General features: G+C 54.8%; 1 protein-coding gene across 6 annotated transcripts in view; it reads right to left on the reverse strand.

Annotated features, from left to right (window-relative positions):
- Positions 1–10,360, reverse strand: part of PTPRE (protein tyrosine phosphatase receptor type E) — a 41,202-nt gene extending 30,842 nt beyond the window's left edge. For 5 of the 6 annotated variants that reach the window (XM_032882080.1, XM_032882082.1, XM_032882077.1 and 2 more), the window contains exons 1-4: positions 10,242–10,360; positions 4,141–4,240; positions 3,779–3,852; positions 1,964–2,100 (exon numbers count right to left, since the gene is read on the reverse strand). In XM_032882080.1, the coding sequence (XP_032737971.1) occupies positions 1,964–2,100; positions 3,779–3,852; positions 4,141–4,240; positions 10,242–10,353 (423 nt within the window). In that variant the 5' untranslated portion in view covers positions 10,354–10,360. Of the gene's footprint in view, positions 1–1,963; positions 2,101–3,778; positions 3,853–3,929; positions 4,066–4,140; positions 4,241–10,241 lie in introns of those variants that run through there. The other variant, XM_032882084.1, reaches the window with a different exon arrangement.
- Positions 10,361–20,972: the final 10,612 nt, after the last annotated feature.

The raw sequence follows: 20,972 nt of genomic DNA on the forward strand, positions 1-20,972 counted from the left end.
CCAGGCCCAGGCCCTCCTCCCCTCTGCTTATCTGCCCACCCCGCCCTGCACAGAGGCCTCCAGGGGGCCACGGGGAAGCCACTCAGTGGGAGGGGTGGGGCAGGGCGAGAAGGGTAAGGCACCCAATTTAAAGTGGTGCCCCCAAAACTGCCCCCCAAATCAAGTAAAATCATATTCCAATGCCTTTGAATATTTAATTCCTTTCTAAAGTCAAAATCAAAGCCAAAAAAAAAAATTGTTGATGACCCATTCATGAAACTTTTATATACTGCCAGGATGGGTAACTGCGGAGACAGGCCACGTCGGAGAAAGCTGTCGGCACGGCCTCGTCTTTATTCGCAATTGAGCTACTTGGCTCAGCATGGATCGTTCACGCTGATTTTGACATGTTTGCTTGTTGCCTTAAATTTTATTTCTCCCGAGGAATGGAGGTTTCTTTGTGCCTGGGGCAACGGCCTCACCTGCCTGACCCTATTTCTGGCCCTGCTCCATCGGAGTGGCCCTCACTCCTCCCTGAGACGGCAGCAAAGCCCGCTGCTTCTGACCACGGCTTCCTGCTGGCCCGGCCGCCCCCCACCACGTGCAGAAACCCCAGTGCGAGGGCAACTGGGACCAGGCAGGAGGGGCAAAGTCTGCCGCAAACCTGGAGAGTTTGGACGTGGGGAATTCACTTCGCTCATGCGGCTGACAGATTGCAAAACAATATGGCTTAGAGCTGTCTTTCAATATGACCTAATTTCTCAAAAAAAAAAAAAAAAGTGGGGGGGATACATTGGGAAACAATTAAAAGGAAGCAGGATAAAGGCGGACAAGGCGTGGGTTAAAAACAAGCCAAGTGCAGGTGAAATGCTCTGTCACCTCCCATGCCCTCACCGGACGCTTCCTTGTGAAATGTCCCCTGGCCTGAAGCAGTGTCATCTTTGGGTAAAACGACCGCACAACGCTTTGCTCTTTACGAAACCTGCTGTCGGAGCCTCGCAGGGAGCCATGAGGCCCCTAAGATGGGCCCCTCTGCTCCCAAGGCGCACCCCCGCGGTGGAGGCCAGTGGAGCAGGTGCAGTGGACCCACGGGCCACAGCCGGTCAGCTCGGCCCCTCCTCCTGCAACCTCCACGCTCGGCACACGGCTGTGCACGAAACCAGGAAAATGCATAAAACGAAACTCAAAACATAGTCAGGGATCAACTCTGAGCAGCTAAACCCAAGGAGATTCTTCCCAGTGTCTGTCTTACCTGCCGGACCGCCCACACCCCGCCCCTTGTCTCTCCAACACATTCAGGAGTCACAGGACATTGACTGTAACACGAGCAACACAGAGGACCATGCTGAACACACGTCCATAGTCTTGTTGAGTCAGGAGAATCGGTTTGCTACCATGGGGACTGTCCTGACGGACATCACTGAGGTCACAGAGAAGGTCACAGTAGCCGAATGAAGGCAAGGGTTTGGAGCAGACCTCAAACCGAAGGGCTCTCAGAGGCAGAGTTCATGGCCCCCCCAGGGAGACCCACGACTGCTTAATTCATGCTCTGAGCAGGGGTCAGAAGAGGCCTATTTCCTCTGCCAGTGAGATGCATAAGCTCTTTGAAGCCCATGAAAGGTGGGGTGGGGCTCCCCGCTTTCAACACAGAACTGTCCCACCGCTGCCTGCTCAGGCCCTGGTCCTCCATGTTCACAAGACTCCCGAGTCTCCGTCATGCTGGACTTTAGGATCCGGCCGCCCGAGTGTTAGCGCTGGAAGGAGCCTTTGGGAACATCTCCCTCAAGAGTCCCATCTTAGGAAGGAGCAACAAGGGTGGGGAGGCGTCCTGCAGCAAAAATCAGGTCTCCAGAAACCCGCTTCGGGAATACGGTCATGACTGATGCAAGAGTTCCCGTCTTCGGGCAATGGATCCTGAAATACGGTACCACCTGCCCGCGTATTCGATCCCAGGACAAGAAGACAGAGGACCCTCCCCACTCACATTGAACTCCTCCCGAAAGCGTTTGCAGTCATCTGCGGAGCGGACTCGGATCTCCTCCTCCAGGTGTGCCACGGGGATGGGAAAGTACTTCTTGGGCCCGGAGGGGGACCTGCTGAGAAGCATCACTCTTTGTTGTTCTGTGGGACCAAAAGAAACATGGGGGCCACTGAGCCACATTCCCAGACAGCTGGCTCCTTAACCAGAAGGACTGACAGCATTCCTGGAGGAAAGACACAGCTGTGTGTGTGTGGAGGGGAGCTCACTGCTCTTAGATCAGGTAGCCCGGGCTGCCGGGGAGGGGGTCTGAGCAACTGAGTGCGGAGATCTGTCCCCTGTGATACACCCACGTCATTACAAATAGAGGCGTTCCTCGGGGAACCCACCACAGGCGCCTTATTTCAGTCCCCTAGCCTCAGCTCCTTCTGCAAAGGATTTGGGCAGTTTGCCCGTCAGCTCAATTTTCCAGGATTGAAATAAGGAGGATGATTATGTTAATAAACTAGCAAGAATCATTTTGGTTTGAGTTGGGAAGAGACCAGGAATCAGTTAGGATATGAGTCTCCATCAGCCTTGTCTTCTTTGTGACACACACGGTCCTGGATGCGGACAGCCCGTAAGCTCCAGGAGAAACAAGGCAAACACTGCCCTTGCTCGGCAGTGAGTGCGCAGAGAGGCACTGGGAAGGGCTGGCTGCAGGGCAGTTCCTGGACAAATTCCTTCCATCAACTCAGAGTGAGACAAACGGAGAAATCCCTGGCATGTGCTTCCCTCCCCGGAAAATGTGCCGATATTCTCGACAGGGTTAACATGGAGCCTTTGCTTTCTTGCCTGCAGAGGGCCTGTCCCCACCTGCAGCGCCGTTCTGCAGCCCAGCCAAGAACTCCTTCCCCAGGCTCATTCCTCGGAGAGAAGATGTGTCAGAAGGAGTCTGGCGGGGGCCTCCGGGGCTCACCAGCCACACCTTCTTCCCTCCCATTCAGGCTGCTCAAAGGTGCTGGGCAGGGAGACGGGACAGGAAGGGGGCCCCTGGAGGCCACGTTAGCACCTAACAAGGTACGCCCGGCCCCAAGCCTGAGAAACTGCCCTCGAGCCCCTCCCAAGTCCGTCCCTGCTGCCACTCCTGCCACCGCGTCTGAAGTCTGATAGCGTGTTTGTTCCCTCCTAGCATGGAACAAGCTGGCAGCACGCGACCAGAGGAAGTGACAGCCACTGGTGTGAACCAATACTTTTGAAAGCTTTTGCTTCAGACAACTTTCCCGGCCATCTGGATGTGTGGGGGGCAAAGAAACAATGTGCCTTTTAAGTTGCATTAACGCTTTCTGAACTGGACTCAGAGCGGAGAAAGAAAGGTCTGGAAGGCCCTCCACCGACAGCAACCATGCCCGCTACACATACACACACATCGGCTCCCTTTTTGCATCGCGATCCGAAAACACTGCAAATTTCAGGGAAACCCTTCAGAGCGCTTTAGGGTAAGAACCAGGCCATCTCGTTCTAGAAGGACTATGAGGGCTTACTGAAAAATGTTACATGTCAAAACCCTGTAAAAAACGACAGGATGTGAACAGCGTTTTCAACAGAGCCACAAACTGAAAGGAAGTGTCTGTTTCCCACCAGAGAGAAATGGAGAAAAGTCTTGAAATGGTAAAATTCTACCATCGTAAAGGCTAGCGTCAAACCAGGGAGAGCGAGTCTCGAAGCTGAGGGAGTTTAACATTTAAAACAAAAGGCAGACAATGGCCCCTGGTGAGGTCAGAAAGAGCACAACACCCCCCGCCCCCTCTGCCCCCCGCCCCCCGCCCCCACCCCCAGTACCTTGTTCTTCCAGGATCCCGTTGGGCATCTTCTTGTCATTGGCGCTGACCACGGCTTTCCTCTGCTTCCTGAACCTTGGAGACACAGACCGGTTAGCTCCGGGCCTGGGGGCATTTCCCAGACCACAGGGACCTTGCACAGCGATACCCACCAGGTGAGCCGGGAGAAGCTCTTCCTGCTGCTCATGGCTGGGCCGAGCCACCCTGGCCTCGGGTCCCCAGCCCTGCGGGTCCCCAGCCCCTCCCGTCACCAGCCCCGCCACCCTCTGTCTGGGCCCACACCCGCCCTGCAGCCTCCAGCAGCTCATTTCCTCTTCAGAGCTGGTCGGGGCAAGTCCGCCCGCGCCCCGGGGACACTCCTACCTGAAGAAGTAGGCGGCGAGGAGCAGGAGGAGGACGAGCAGCATCAGAGGTAACAGAAGCCAGGCCAGCAGCGGCTGCGGCGCGCCCGGGGCGGGAGGGCCTGCGGGCGGAGCCGGGCCCCATCGCAATGGGAGACCCCAGGCAAGGACTCAGATAACAGGGAAAGTGGGGTTTGGGCCAGGAAAGATCCCCAACACTAGGCTGCACTTTACAGTTTGCAAATCTGTTGCCCCTCTGTCCCATTCAAACTTCTTCCCTGATACCAGAATCTTCTTCAGCTCTTCTTGGACCCCAGCACCACACTTGAGAGTCTGCAAAGACCTCCACCGGCCCCATCTGCCACGCTCCCCACCGAAGAGATGAGTGGTTTTGATCCACGCAAGGGAGCTTGAACTGAGGCCCTGGTGGCTTTGTCCCAGACTCCCAGACTCCCAGAGGGGCAGTGAAGGCACAGTGAGGAGCCCCTGACGCTCAAGTAACCTGTTGCCCCGCGTTCCTGAGGCACCTGCCTCTCCCCATGGCGGGGAATAGAGGGCGGTGGGGCATGAGGCGCCCGCTGTTCTGTTGTGAGGACAGTATGGGGGCTCCCGGGGCCTCGGGAAGGAACTCAGGGCACGGGGTGCAGCCTGGGCCTTGGGTCAGGTGGTCTGTGGCCAGGCCACGATCATGTCTTCCGGAGCTTCAAGCTCCCAGTCCCACTGGTCCAGGCTGACTTTCCTCATTCAGAAGGTCGCATGTCCTCAGGCCAAAAGCAGCTGCCTTGTGGCTCCCTGGGACCGGCCCAGTGAACCCCGATTCTGAGGGGCTCTGGTGGCCTCGCTCCCACCCCTCCCCCTGAAGTTCTGCCTGAGCCCCTGCCACCCCAGACTGCCGTGCTGCCCTCTCCTCATCAAAATGGACCCGCTCACAAGGAGCATATCACATGCCTCCTCCTCCAGGAAGCCCACTTGGCTTTCCTCCTGTGGATCCCAAAGACTGTAAGCACAGACCCCACTCTGCTGGAGTGAACTGGCCCCGGGGGGTGACTGCCTTCCCTCAGATTCAGTGGAAGCCCCTCAAAGGCAACAACTCAGCTTCCTTGGCTCTGAATTCCCAGAAGCACCAAACACAGCCTCGAGCCCAGTGGGGTTACTGCAGGCCTTCAGCCTCCCTCTCCCACACCCCAGTGCTGGTGTATTCTAAAGGCCTTACTGTGCATCTCATGTCCCAGGTGTTAAGCAACCTCCCCCAGGGCCTCATGCTGACTCCCATCCCTGTAAGCGGCTAATGCAGGTATTTCTAATAAATGACAGCATGTCAATGAGTCGAGTGACCAGCTGATGCAGAAGCGCCCTGGGGGGCAGCGGGTCTGTGAGGAGAAGGGGGCCAACTGACAAGACACCCTCCTTCCAGGCTGAGCCAATGCCTCTCCCCTCTGACTAGCAACCTCACCAGCCAAGCAAGAGGGCAAAGCCAGGGTGACCCAGGCTGAGCCGCTAAGAGCCCTGAGTCCTCTCCTCTTCCCCGCCCCCTCCACTGCAGAGCTCCCCGGGGAGCAGATCTGGCCTGAGGCTCCCACACTTCCGCATCCAGTGAGTACCTCCCTGCTCTGCTCGGGCACTGGCGCCTACTCAAGTACAGTCTGATGGGGGAGATGCCTGACACCAAGGGGCAGAGCTGGGCCCAGCCCCACACCCCAGACAGGGCTCTATCCCTGCCCTGCCAAATGCAACCACAGAGTGTGGGCGGGTGCCCTTCTCCTCCCCCAACTTCTGCATTTGCTCAGAGGTCAGGCTGCCCCAGCTCAGCTCCCATCTTGGCAGTGACTGCCTGGCTAGCTCGCCCGTCTGAGGACTGGGGGGACCTGGCCTGACCTGGAGGTCTGAAGGGCGCCTGGACCACAGACAGACCAGCCCTAGGGTCAGGAGGCTCCAGGGTCTGGCCTCCGGGCTCAGGCTGCCTCCGGTAAAGGCTACGGTTACAGAGGTGGATGTCTCCACAGCACACCCTTGAGGACCCAGGCAGAACGACCCACAGATCCGGCGTGGGGCTGTGTGCAAGGCAGAATCTGCAGATCACAAGGACCCATGTCAGCAGCTGCCTCTTTCTGGAAGGCAGAGAGCCGGCAGGAACCCTCATGAGCTGGAGGGCCTGACGGGGCCTGGAGAACTGAGAGTGCCCCCCGCCCCCACTATCCAGTTCCTCCAGCTTGCCAAAAGAAGAAATTCATATTTTCATGTAAAAAATGATCTGATTTTTAAATATAGATAAGTAATGCAAGCTAAATGCAGTTTTTGAAAAATACTATGGTCTAGAACAAAAGCCTCTACAGGCCGTGTCCCCTGAGCCAAGTGAAATGTGCAAAAAAACAAAAAGAAACGGATGACATTGGCTATCGGCCAGCTCTGTGACTCGCCTTCCTTGTTGGGCCGTCTGTCCTGGGAAGCTTCTGCGCCAGCACATACACGCCTGCTTGGACGTCCACTTTCTGAATAACCTGAGATTTCAATGGACATTTAGGTTGTTTCCAACTCTTTGGCTGTTAAAACTTTCCGTCTCGTATCTTTATCTCAGTGTATCTTGAAAGTGCTTCTGTAGAAGGCTCCGGAAGGGGACCCTGTGGCTCTGTGTGCGCACACAGTGCATTGTAGTAGAAACTGCTCGAAAGCCCCCTGCAGCATTTCCAGCTTCCGTGCTCGCCTCAACTGGGTGATGGAGTGATTTCTCCCAGCTATGAGCAATCCTCTTAATTTTTGTCAGTCTGATAAGTAAAATAATCTGCATTTCCCTACCTTCTATAGAGTTAAACATCATCTCATAATCAATAAAGCATCATCAACTCGATATTTGCATTTGGCTCGGTCACAACCTCCACCGTTTTCCTGTGTTATCTATTTCTTATTAATTTTTTAGGAACCCTTCCTGTAACAAGGGCAGCAACATTTTATTACACTGTGAATCTTCACCCTCAACTCCTGTGTAAAGGAATGTCTCTTGATGATTATTTAAAACATTCTGTTCGATGAACAAATGAGATGATTTCTGGTTAACTGGTACACCGGGGCGGTGTGCTGGGATTATCCCAAATAATCCTTCTTTCGGGGAACAAAGTTGCAAAGGGCTCCTTCACACAGTCAGGCTCCCCCCCGCCCTGGGATTCTAGGTCAGGGGAGCCTGTCCACGTGGTAACACCGAGACCTTGAAGTGGGGCCACTGCCGATTTCCCTCCTGGTTGTGTGACCAGCAGCCACCGCCCCGCCCAGAAGGCCCCCAGCAGAAGCAGCACAGAGCTGAGTGTCACATCCGTTCTGATGGGCATGAGATCTCACCACAGTCCCCCTCCCTGAAAGGAGCCCCCAACGCCCACAGACATCTCATGAGCCAATCATTTCACTTTCAAGTGAACTGAGGAGGACGAGGGGTGAGGCTGAGTCACCCTGCCCGACAGATGTCCTCTCTGGAGCGCCCACACAGCCCTACGTCGCTTCTCTGCTTTGGGCCAATGTCGTTCTGCCTGGTAGATCTGTTGCTGTTGTAAGCGCTGCTGCAGGTGGTGTCCGGCCTCGGGCCAGCAGCAGCCGGCTCCTCTCTGCCGGCTGCAGAGACACACTGTCCTCGGGGCGGGTTTGGACGGTCCGGGCTGGGGAACAGTGCCAGCGACCCCCGCGCCCCAGCTCCCGGAGACCAGCTGGCGGTGATGTGGGATGACAAATGCAGTTTCCATGTGCTGGGAGCATCTGTCTTTCCTTTCATGTGGCTCTAGATTTCTCTGGCTTTCCATGCAAGGACCATGCTATGCTTGCCACCCCCTGCTGGGGGTGGGCATCAGAGACTGAGCCCCACCTCTCCCTCCTCTTGGGGACTAAGGATGCATTTGTAGGACATGTGTAGGGTTAGAAAATCATGCAAAGCTCCTGAGCTGGATGGGTGTTGAACCCTTGACAACAGCCCAAATGGCACCACTTCCAGTCACCTCGCCCAGGCTTTCTCTTCCAGAGGGATGTTGAACATTTTTGTTTTCCCAAGGCCTTGTGATAAGCATTTCTTGTATGTGTCAACTTAGCTGGGTCATGAGCTGCCAGATACTTGGACAAACATTGTCCTGGGTGTTTCTGGCAGGGGGGTGCTTTTCAGATGAGAGTCAGCATTTAAAATTTGTGTCTCAGGGAAAAAAAAAAAGATCACAGCCCCTCCCCCCATTGCAGGTGGGCCTCCTCCAATCAGTTGAAGACCCACATAGAATAAAAGTGCCAGGCGTTCTGTGAGTAACAGGGAATTCTTTCTGCCTGATTGCCTTCCAACTGGGACATCACTCTCTCTGGTTCTGTAGCCACTTGCCAGCCTTCAGACTCAAACTAGGACACTGGCTCTGTGTATTTTGGACTTGACAACATCCACAATTGTGTGACCCAATTCCTTATAATAAATATAACTACAGATACAGACACAGGTGCAGATATAAATGAAAATATAAATATTTATCTATGGATTCTGTGTCTCTGGAGAACCAATTCACCAAGTAATACCGTATCAGAGAAGTCCTTGAGTTTTATGTCTGGGAGTCTCGGGAATGGAGAGGGAAGGGGGCACGGAGAAGGCATATGGGGACTAGCAAGAGGCTCTGAGGCACCCTTGGGGGAATAGGTCTTACTGGTTACAGATTCCTACTACCCTGGCCACGGGCCGGAGCTGGCAGCCAGATGGGCCTCCGTCTACCAGGGAGGTGTGGCCCAGGGACCCCGTGTCCAGTCCTTGGGGACCCTGAAAACACCAGCTGGGCCTCTGTGTTGGGCAAACATCCAAGGAAGAGAGATCAAGGGACACTGAAGAGCCAATTTCTGGGCCGTCAGAGATTGGCTGGGGGACAGACAGGCCTCCTTGGACGGGGTCTCCTGCCAAGCACAGCAGCAGCCCCATGGATGAGTTCCTGAACCCCGGCTGGTTGTCACCTTAGTCTGCACTGCTGAGTAGCGGGCACTATTACGACCTCCGTCTCACAGACGGGGACACTGAGGCACAAAGAGGTTCAGGGTCTTACTCCGGATCACTTGGCCAATGAGCGGCCGGCAGAGCTAGAACTGAACTTGGGCCACGTGTCTCGAGAACCTTCGCTCTCGCTGCCACTCCTCCTCCTGCCGCCGCCTCTTCTAACCTTTGCACGGCATGTATCTCATTTCATTGATGTAAAATTTACATACTACACACTCACCCGTTTTAAACCTACAATTCAGTGATTTTCAGCTAATTCACAGATTTTTTTTCAGCATTCCAGAACATTCCCATCCACCTCTCGGCCACCTGGGGTCACTTGGCATTTGCCCCCCAAGCCTGGCCCAGCACTCCTGTCCCTTCTCTGGCATCAGCTTCTCTATTCTGGGCATCTCCCTTCAATGGAGCCACACAACACGGGGTCTCGTGTCTGGCTTCTTCCACTGAGAGGGTTTCTGGGGTTCACCCATGTCTGTTCACTCTTTCCTACCCCTAACTTTCAAAATATGGAAAAGGCAGGAGAACAGAGCAATGAACCCCTGTGTGTCTGCCACCCACCTTTCTGATCAGGACGAGAAGGCTCTGTTGGTCCAGCCCTCCCCCCACCTGCTCCCCATTTGCTCTTTCTCGAGTCACTCCTGGATCTCGCAAGGACGTCAACATGCCTCACTAAAATGTAAGGGCTCTTCTTCCAAAAGTATAATCTAACCACTACACCAGTATCTTGCCCAAGAATATTAATGCTAACTTCTCAACTGCAGCAACGGTCATGTCAGTGGGTCAGTATCCCCCGCGGACTCATCACTGTTCCTTCAGGCTTGTTTCAACCAGATCCCCAGGAGTGGGGTTCAGGAAAAGTCACTGCTGCTCTCCCGCCTCCCACCGGAGCTGACACCAACCATCAGCACAGGGTCGTGTTTGCTGCCCCCGGACCGTAATTTGTTGTGCTCCAATTCCGCACAACTGGCCTGTCTGGCCAGCTGGTGTGGACAGGAGTGACGCGAGAGATGCTCTGCTCGCTGAGGAAGTCAGCTGCACCCTGCGTCTCCTCCCTCAGCCATGTCATCCCAGTCCGAGAGCCTACCTGGATGGGCATGGGAGGGCCAGGGAGGAGCATGCGGCCGGGGTCTCACCTGAGGTCGTCGAGGTCCAGTTGCTGACCGCCGCGGTGGTCTCGTTGCCCTTGAGAGCCCTGGCGAGCGGCAAGCTAACACCGGCCAGCAGGAGCGGACAGAAGGGCTCCATGGCGAACCTGCAAGAAGCAGGGACAGCCTCAGAGGTGCCCCCCACCCGTCTTGGGTGGCCGGGCCCCCCGCTGAGAAGGGCCACTCATGGAGGACAAGGCGGACTGGGGACAGATGCCAGTGGGCATGCTCTGGAGCACTGGGTTGGGAGGCGGGTCTGGGGACACTCCCGGCGCGTTTTACTCCTGCACTAGGGAAGTGATCTCACCTTGGGACGAGAAAAGTTAGTAACTCCAAGAGCTGTTCCCACATTAGAAAAATACTTGCTGTTCAGGTTAATTTCCTTTCTTTTTATTTTTTAAAAGATTTTATTTACCCATTTGTTTATATCCAGACAGAGAGACAGAGAGGCAGGAGGAGCAGCTGAGGGAGAGGGAGAAGCAGGCTCCCCGCTGAGCAGGGAGCCCAATGCAGGACTCGATCCTAGGACCCTGAGATCATCACCTGAGCTGAAGGCAGACACTTAACAACTGAGCCACCCAGGTGCCCCAATTCCCTTTCTTGTGTGTTTGTCTGGTTTTGCAGGGAGAGGGGAAGTGAACAAGGATATGGAGGTGTCCAGGGAGGGTAAAGTCTGAAAATACCAGATCAGTGATTCTGAAAGGCCGCTTCACGGAGCCTCAGCGAGGCCCTTTACCCACAACTTCTGGATTGCCACATGGAATGATCTGTTCAATATTTCGGGTACATTCTATGGTGTCTGCTGTGACATGGGTGTAGCATTTCTATTCTGCATCATGCCAGCCAAGAGAAGAGCACCCCCTTGGGAAGAACTGCGGGCTTGGGAGAAAGCTTCACTGGCAGGTGGTCATAGGGGTGGGGGGGCTTGGAAGCGAGGAGGGCCCCCTGCACAGAGTCCACCTCTGCTGTCCCCCTGGCCACAACCACAACCCGTACCCCCAGCCCTTAGTCTGAGTGCAGGTCTTTCCCACACTCCGGAGCCTGATGGCCTCCAAAGGCCAGCCCGTCCCCCCGGGCCTGAGATGTTAACAGTGAGAATGGGGATGGGCCGGCCTGCCTGGTCAGTGTTCCTTCGAGCCCTGTACTTCCTACCACTCTCCTGAACTTCACGCGTGCCTCCAGGAACACGGCCTTGCCTCCCGTCTGAGCCCCCAGGTGAGGCAGAGGAAAGACCCCTCGTCTGCCAGGAGGGGCCACCATCAGTTCTTTTCTGATGGAGTCATGTGGGCACGCTGGGGACGGAGGTCAGTCTTTATTGGGGGTGGCTAATGCGATGAAGTTCAACACAGGAAAATGTTCTTTTACCCAGACCTGTAAGGCCCACCTCAGATCCCCACTTGGTGCCCCATTTTTCCAAAATAGCCTTGGATCCTGAGGAAATGTGGCATCGACCTCCTGGTGGTGGAGAGGGGGACTGACCCCCAGAGAAGGGGCATGGCCATCGGAGCTGAGGGAGACCTGGCGGTGGTGACGGTGAAGCGGTAGGTTGAGGGGTGGGCTCCCTCCTGGGCTCCCTCCCTCCCGCACTCTCTACTGCACTCCACGGTCAGCCTGGTTGCCCGTCCGCTCACACAGGACTTTCCTGCAAAAAGCCTCGCTGATGCAGACAAATGGACGGAGGCCCAGAAACACTGTCCCTTGTAATTAGAGGAGACATCTGAATGAGCGCAAAAAATCGTTGTCATGTTTCAGCTGAAATGGAACCATTTTGAGCTGCAATTATCCCGGGACAGTGACAGCCACAATCAATCCTTTCACCTCCTTCTTCTTGTTCCTTTACCAAATACATTTTAGACTTTTAAAGTGAGCCACACACACACACACGCACACACACGCACACATGCTTGTGTCCGGGGAGCACCTACCACCACCAGGCCCTTCGTCTGGGCACTGCCCTCACAGTAACCTTCCAGGACTGAGAAACTGACCCAACGTCGGGTCAGAGGAGATGGAGGAGTCACGATTCGAACCCAGGACGGCCAGAGCCAAAAGCCCTGAAGCCCTGACGGGCAGCTGTGCACAGGCTGCATTAAACAGTCTGCTCCTGAGCAACACTTTTAAGTAACTGAAGAAGCTGCAGAGTAATTGACTAGGAAGTACCCACTGGTTTAATCCAACTCAGAGACGCAGACTTCCTAGTCGAAGCGTATTTTCTTGTTACATGCATTCATTCAAAACCTTCCTCGCCAAATGTCCCACTGCCTAAGAGAACGCTGACATTTGTGAGCCACACAAAGACCATCTCATCACCCATCAGAGCCCCCGGGGTCGGCCGCCTCTCCTGGGTGCGCAGGTGGTTTGGCCACGATGGCCAGCAGAGGGCACTAAACCTCGCTGAATTCAAGCCCCAGGAGTCCCCTAATTGCGGCGTTGTATTTCCAGACGGATGACAACGGTCCTGTCCCTGGCTCTTCACCCTCAGAGGGTTTGTGCAAGCTACCACTAAGCACAGACACGAGTCCGCGCAAAAGCAGTCCTGGAAACAGAAGTTAAATCCAGAGTGAATTTTAAGGATTTGCACTGAATCTACCAAAAGTGAAGTATTCTGGGCATTTCCATGCTGGGTCTCAGCACTGAGATTATCACAGTAGTTTGCAACAAAGCAGCTTTACTTTGACTCCTATGGAAAGCCAGCCAGCTATCGGTTTGATGAGAAGCGCCTTTTTACTCCGTCCGGCGCCTTTCTAACACTCATTCTTGGGCAAGCGCGCAGCAGCTTCGCGGAGCTGGAAGGACGCGCGGCACAGCAGCCACCCAGCGGCTGCACTGCTCTGGAGACGAGTGTCCACGGTGCCGAGCCAGAAGGGGACGAGGCGATGATTCAGTTTGCCCAGGACGAGTCCAGAAGGCCCTTGAGTGTCATGTTCGAGAGTTTAATTTGGTGCTATGGTCTCCTTTTCCATCAACAACCTGTCTTACCAGAACCACTTGAGTGCATGACAAAATGACGCTGATTCCTGGGCCCAACTCCAGATGCAAAGAATCCAAATATAGGGCAAGTGACAGGTTTTGTATGGACTGCGGCTGACAACCTCGGCTGTGAGCTGCCACTGGAGTTTCCAGAGGGAGTGCTGGGAGCCAGTCAGGAGCCACCACAGACCCGGCATTAGGCTTTGCTGCCCCAGAACGGCTGGGGGCACGGGCATCCCCTGGGACCTTGCTAGGGAGGCAGCCTCTCAGGAACCACCGGACCCCCCACATTTTCACTAGACCTCTGCATGCTTCCCATGCACATGCAATCTGACACACACCGGCTCCGCAGCAGAGAAAGGTCTGGACTAAGCCAGGACAATGGGAATGATAAGAAGGGAGGGATTTGAAAGGGGTTCAAAGGCAGAATCTGTAGGAATGGTGTTCACCTGGACGTGGTGATGAGTAAGGGCATCAGAGGTACTGGGATTTCCATCTTGGGAAATCCCAGGGGATCACTCATTAGCTGACATCAGGAGAATGGGGTCCCCGGTTTGGGGATAGAGATGATTTGGGCTCGGTATAAAATGATAATACAAGCTCCGATTTACTGAGCTCCTATAAAGTGTGACAAGCCATCTGAGGCTCCGAGGTAAGCTACCTCCCCAGTCCTCACGGCCATCCTATGACGAACATCCTGTTGTCCTCAGAGGTGGCCTGTTGCATCTCGGGGTTCTGGAGCATTCTAGTGGAGAGTGCCAACAGGAATCACACTCAGGGCCTAGGGCTCGGCTGGAGCTGGTGCTGAAGGCTCAGGGTGTGGGTGAGTTCACTGGGGGTGTGTGGAGGGGCAGAGGTGAGGTGGCGGTGCAACACCGAAGGAGGTCAGTGCACTTGGGGACCGGGGAAGAGGACCCAGGCTGAGAGTCTGCAAAATGACAGCTAGGAGACAGGAGGACAGGAGGCTGGTGCAGGGAGAGACCCCAAGGCAGGGCAGGGACTCTCCTCACCCCTGTCCACTCCCCCCAGCTCTTGCTCACATGCTCTGCCCAGTGAGGTGCCCTTTCATCCAGGATACACCGATTTGTTTGAACCCATCTGGGTGCTGCATCTCCCACCGAGACCTTGAGCCTCCTGAGGACAGGGGCCATCTCCCGCCACATCCAAGCTGGCCTTCCCAGCTGATTGGGAACTGCCGGGTTTTGAGGGTGTGGAGCAGACCCTGAGCCGGTGTCTTTGGGGAAGGGCCGCCCGGCTGACCCCTGCTGTCCCAAGTGATGGAAAGGCACACTGGGTTTCTGGAGCAGATCGTGCCAGACTGCACCCTATAACTCAAACCCACCAGGTGTGGCTGAAATGCCGGGTTCTTCCCATCTCACTCACAAAAGAGACTCAGCTCCTCCACAAAGAACAGACATAAAGATTTGCTCCAGCTTTGAGCAGAGCCCCCGGGATGGGCCACGTGCAATTTCTCATCCAAAACAGGACTCTTGAGTGCGAACAAGAGGCTGAAATAGTTCAAGTCATATGATTTCCCACAAGACTTCATTATTGGTCAGCAGTTGCTTTTACTAAAATGGGAACCCACTAAGTAGCTTTATTTGAAAACTATTTTTAAAAAATTAAAAAAGAAAAAACAACCTTCCTAGAAAATAAAACTACCAGGGCACATTAAAGCAATATTTTTTAATAAAACAACCCCTTTTTAAATTGGTTATATGAAAATAAAATGAGGACATGAACAGAATACCTATTCCCAGTCCATATTCACCTGCTTCAATCAGTATCTTAGCCTTGTCTATTCTTAATATGTTTCACTTCTAATATATTTTACAATATCCTTCCTATTTAAACATTTTCACAAAATCGTCTCAGAGTTTTCCAAATGAGTATCTTGTGAGCTCTCGTTTCATTTGCTTTATCCCTTTTTGGCTTTTACAGGAAAAGATTATAATGTCTTCCTGTTCCCAACCTATGTTTTCAATAGTCGTAGTTCTACCGAAGTTTAAATCGTTGAGAGTTTTTTTGTTTCTCCCTTTTTCTTTTTTTTTTTTTTGTGGTTGTATTTTTTGCTGCTCTGTTGAATACTTTTATTCAATTAATTAAGAACAAAACGCAACCAACACGTAGGGCCTTGTTTACAGAAAAGTTCACCATCTCTGTAGGACACTTGGGTTGATTTACAGAGCAAGTTTTTGGAAGGCTCCAACACTCCATAATCTGACGAGCAGAGAAGAGAACATGTACACTCCCAAGTTGAAGTATTTTTTAAAAACTCAACATCAGCTTCATTATGTAAATGTGTAGTTCCGTTACTCAGTATGAGGAACTGTTGGTAAAATCTGACATCCATGGTTTCTATTTTAACTGACGGAATATTTAGTTGGTGTGTGGGCACAATTAAAAATGATCTGTGCGTCTCCATCCGCTCTAGGTGTGATGCGTTGACCACAAACACTGAGCTCCGCGAACATGTCTGCATTTACGTTATCCCAGAAAACAGACAGCCACAGCGTCGGGGCGGAATTCTTCCATTGCATTTCCGGGGACATCAGCAATCACTCCAAGCGCTCACCTTTCACAGAAGGAACGTCCCAATTACAGCTGGATTCCGTGAAATGGATGAAAAACAGCAGAATCAGTCTTGGAATCATCTCCTTTCCTATTGGAAACATCACGGCTTGAAAAGGACGCAGACCTACAGCATCATTGGGCCGTTTGTGAAATGCACCTGCTCTCGGGAGCACAAGCAGCTGTGAACCTCACCTCCTGTAAATGCTCAAGGAGCGCTGAACTGGATACTGAGCAGGGATCACTACAGACAGTCATTTGATCTAAATGAACGGTCACGCTTCGCAGAGCTCCTGGAGAGCTCAATCCCAGAACCCTGAGATCATGACCTGAGCCGAAATCCAGAGCCTGCTGCTGACTGGCTGGGCCATCCAGGCGCCTCCGCATGCTTTCTCACTTTCTTTTCTAACCACGGCGCATCTTTGAAACGGAAGTGTTGGCCCCACCGTGCTGGGGAAGGGTGGCGAAACAGTGCAGAGCACAGGGGTTCCTCTTTCAGATGTGATTGCCTGTAAACAGAGGCAATCCCTGCCCGTGGCTCTCTTGCCCTCATACGAGACCATGGAGAAGCTGGGGAAGCCGAGGGGACGGGCCACCAAGCCCTTCCTGGACTCCTTCACTGCAGCTTTTCACAACTAAAATTCTCATTTTTAATTATAGTGAGATGAAAACTATGGAAGAAACGTGAAAATGGATAGGATGCAGGGACAAGAAGCGAAAACACCCGGGCAGGTCACAGAGAGAGGTAACGACAGCCCCGGAGGGAACTGGGAAGGCACATGGACAGAACACGGTAGGGTGTCGGGAATGGAGCGTGAGCTCTCTGGGACTGCTATTGTCCGAGGCCAATGCCATCAGTATGAGCTTCTGGTCTTCCTTCTCTCACCAAAATACACCTTGGGGGTCACCCTATCTAATCTCCTCCGAAGGTTCACAGCTGAGCCAGGTAGAGAGCACAGTCACGCTCACATCTGACCAATGGCTTGCCACCCCTCCCCGATCTGACTCACAGCCACAGGTCCTCCATGTTCCCCAAAGGCCTGTTCACCCAACACTCAGAAGAGATGCATTTTATCAGAGGACCACCGGACTGACCCCTCAGGAAAGTCCATATGGAGACGGAAGCCCTTGCCCAAAGTCCCTGAGCAGGAAACAAGACAAAGCCCCAACCGTCTACCCTTCGGACCCAGCAATAGTGGGGTAAAAGGTAATGATAAATGTTGGAACCGCACAGCCCCTTCCCCACCTGTCCCCAGGAACAGGCACCCAGCACAGAGGGTCACCGCCTCCACTGACCCTCCCCTTGTCAGTATGGACGATGGCAGAGACATTGGCCAACTCCGGGGGCAGGGCAGCCCCCCTCTCTGGGTGAGCCCTGGGCCATGCTTCTGCCACCCACCTTGGGTGATGCAGGGGGACTAGACTTTCGTGGCTTGGGTATACAGCAGATTTTTTGATTTTAAAGAAACAAGTGGAACTGTAGACTTCAAGTATCTGCAGGTTTATTTGCTCATTCATTCATTTGGCGATATTTAGGAGACCTGACTGTTCGCCAAGAGAAACGTGAACAAGACAAGCACCACCCTTGTTCCCCCAGAGCTTGCTTCCCGCCTGGAGAGATGAAAGAATCGGTCACCGTACAGCCGACCCACCACCTGCTCGAGCTGGAGGCAGGACAAGCCAGTCCAGAGGGGTCGCAAGGCTGCCTAGGGTGAAGAGGTCTCTTCTCAAGGCAGCGGCCGACCGGTCCAGGGGAGAGGAAGAGGGAGAGGGAGGGGCAGCTAGAGCTGGGGGGCTCTGGGGGAAACACTGTGGCTCCAGGAAGCCCCGGAGCCTGCACATGGGCCCAGAGATGCCTAGCGTCTCCTGGCAGGGCTGATGATGGCAGTGTTTAAGGGTGGGGGCAGGGGAGAGAAGCTTCCCAGCAGGACTGCTCTGAAGCAGAAGCTAATGACACTGGGCAGAATTCTCCAGGCCCTAGGGCTTCTGGGGGCAGGAGCAGCTCTCAGGCCCGTCCATCTGGCACCGCGGAGACACCCGATGAACATTCTTGAAGGAAATAGGTCATCAGGGGCTTTCAGTGCAGATTTCTCTCCATCTCATCAGCCCATGTCAGGTTTCAAAGAGCCTGGGCCTCTGAGGCTGAAGGCCCAGCTGGGCTCAGTGTCTCTCTGACTCTGTCTCTGTCATCCTTGCTTCCCTCCTCCTCCCCTCTCCTCTCCTTAAGCCAATGAGAGCCTTTGCCAGAATGCGTCCCCTCTCTGACCTTGCTTTCCGATTCGCAAAACAGGAGGACCTAGGGACAGTCAACCCGAGTCACCAGACTGAGCTGTTACAACCAATCGGCCCCACAGGCGTCGCCGTGCCTCCGGGGAGCTCTGAACTCAGCACAGGGACAGCGGCCTCTCACTCCCTTCTGGGAGCAGCCAGAGGGGTGGGTGAGCCCGTTGTCTCCACCACAGAGCCCACTCTGAGGCCCCGCAGAGAATGTCTGCACCCATGTCTGCTCTGTCCCCTTCTGGGGAGGTTGGGTCTTCAGATGGTGGGTGTTGGGGGAGAGAAGTGCCCTCTCCCCTTGAGGAAGGACAGTTTCAGAAATAATGGACACAGACCTTGGGGGTGGGCAGAGGCCCCGGGGCCACCTAGGAATGCAAGGGGTGGAGGCCAGCAGCCCCGAAAGCTCCAGCTCCCACCTGGTAGGGACCTCAGAGGCACCCAAGCTCAGAATGCCAGCTCAGCCCCAACTGGACACACACTGTCTGCTCCCCATCCTCTGTGAGAAGGCTCGTGACTCCCCTGGAGCATGTGTGTGATTCAACACATTTTTCAGTATTCAGAAATAGACTGGAGCTTCTGTTGGGATCTGGCATTATCCAGAAAGGAGACACACAGGCCTTAAGTAGCACAACCCCCAGAGGGAAGTGCACCCGGAGGCTCTGGGCATCTACCCTGGGGGGCCCCATCCATGTCCATCTTATCTGCAGGGACTGCGGTCAGGGACAGTGACCTAGGGCGCTCAGCACTCACGGTGGGTGGGACAGAGGTGCCGCCTGTTTCCAGATGCACCGTGAGCCCAGCAACGTCTTGACTTTGGCGTGGGTGCCCACACTGGGCTTGGCTCACAGCAGGTGCTCAGGCTGTAATGGCAGACAGTGATGTCCCGTGAACCGTGGCCCCACCGTGTACTAGGAAAACGTAGTGTTTGGGGAACCACACGGCTCTGCCCCAGAGTAAGTCTCCAAGAGCCAGTGCTAAAGTGGGTCCCCGGTGTCCTCGGGGCTCCTCCCTCCGGCTCAGACACCAAGTCACTAGGCGGCTCCAGCCCAGGTGTCCTGTGACCCTTTGAATCAGCCGTCGCACAGCCACCTGGCCCGGCTCAGCATGAGCCCAAGAGTCACGGATGGAAGAGGCCAGGATCTTCTTTCTGCCTTGAGACTTTATCATCAACAGGGCTGTAGAGTAAGTAATCACAGGATGGCGGGGCTTTTAGGTCAGAAGGGAAAAAGGAGCCGAAGCCATTGTGATGAGGGCTGGAGGGAAGCCTGAGGGGGCACTTGCGAGACCCAAGGAGAAATGGAGCAGGAGGGGCATTCAGGGAGCGCAGGCAGGTGACCCACACGTGGGCAGGATGGATGAGCTGGCGGCGGGCTCTCCGGGCCTCCCGGGGAGGGCTTCTTCCTGGAGCAGATCCCCACTCCTGGCCTGGGTTTGCTGCTCTGTGAAGGTGCCAGAAGCCGACAGCCAGGAACCCTGCCTTTCTGGCCCTGGTGTTCCAGCAGGCCACTTCACCATGGTGGGAGACAGGGCCCCAGGAGCAGAACCAGCCCCCGTCCCACTGGGCACTGGGGGTGGGCTTTGTCCAGCTGGACGGTGTCCCTTCCCACATGTGGCAGCAGACGCAGAGCTGAGCTCACTGTGCGCCCTGCACCCCCCGCCCCCAATCTTTCCTGGGAATGTGGGTCACAGTGACCTTCCGAGGCAGCTGGAGAAAGAAGACAGCGGACTGCTCCCAGTCTGGGCAGGTGGTGCTCAAATCCCCGGGCACGGCTGCCTGTGTGCCTCCCCCAAGAGCAGTCACCTTATGTCATGGAAACAGGAGGCAGGCTCGGGGACACGAGATCCATTATCTACCTGCAGATGGGGACAGCTCCTCACTCCGCGGCTGAGCCTAAACAGTGGGCAAGAATGTTCACCACTCCTTTCTGGAAGGTTCGGAGGATAATGGACATGACAGCCTGGTGAAGTTCAGCATTCCTTGAGTCCAAGGATTCACATGGTCGCTGCCTCTGGTCTCCAGAGCAGAAGGAGCAGAAGCAGAAGCTCCCACGTTCTCCGCTGAAGCCCGCCGGGCCGCTCCAAGGCTGCTGACTGTTCTGACACGTCCCTGCAAGCCACGCCGCTCGGCCTCCGTGTTTCTGCCCAAACACAGCCTCTTAGCAGCCAGGTCTGCCTAACGGCAGGGGTGGTGTCTCTGGTCCCAACTGGGGTCTCCTTCTGTTCCAGCCTTTCCAGGCTTTTTCAGTGAAAGGTGAGCCGAACGAGAGAGACCAGCCATGGCCCCTCTTAGGTGGTCCCCGGCTGCTTTATAGACCCTGCAAGGCGCTCCATGCACCAAGAAATCCCGTGAGTGCAGACACAGAAAGGGCACCATACCTTCCCCAACGTCCCCACTACCCACTTTATGGGGCGACCAAAAGCAAGCCAGGCGCTACCCATACCTTTTCGGTTAGGCAGCACAGCAAAGGCCAGAAGATGGAGCCAAATCCTTTTGCTTACTGACACATCTCAAGAGCGGGAAGTCAGTTGACTTCAACGGGGATGATGACAAACAGGACCCCAATGTTCCCAGAAGACGGACAAGCCCTTCTTTGCACCCACAGGTCAGATATCTCCTCGACATCTGTGGGGGTTCAGATGTGCACGGGGTGAATTCTGGGCCCCGTGGATCCCTCCACCCAGCTGGCAGCCGAGAACAGACCATGCTTGGGAGATGGTCCCGGCAGGCCCTCGTGAGTGGGCCTGAGAACATATTTTGCTTCCTTCCCCAAACACCCTTGTCCCCTAGACCCTCAGAGACACAGACCAGGTGTGTCCAGAGATGGCTGAGGTCTCTGGGGAATACACAGCATGCCCTGGGGAAGGGGCCTGCCCAGGAGGCCAGGGGAGCTGGGGAGGCAC

This window comes from Lontra canadensis, unplaced genomic scaffold (assembly GCF_010015895.1).
Source record: "Lontra canadensis isolate GAN:19392208 unplaced genomic scaffold, GSC_riverotter_1.0 scaffold79, whole genome shotgun sequence".
Lineage (NCBI taxonomy): Eukaryota > Metazoa > Chordata > Mammalia > Carnivora > Mustelidae > Lontra > Lontra canadensis.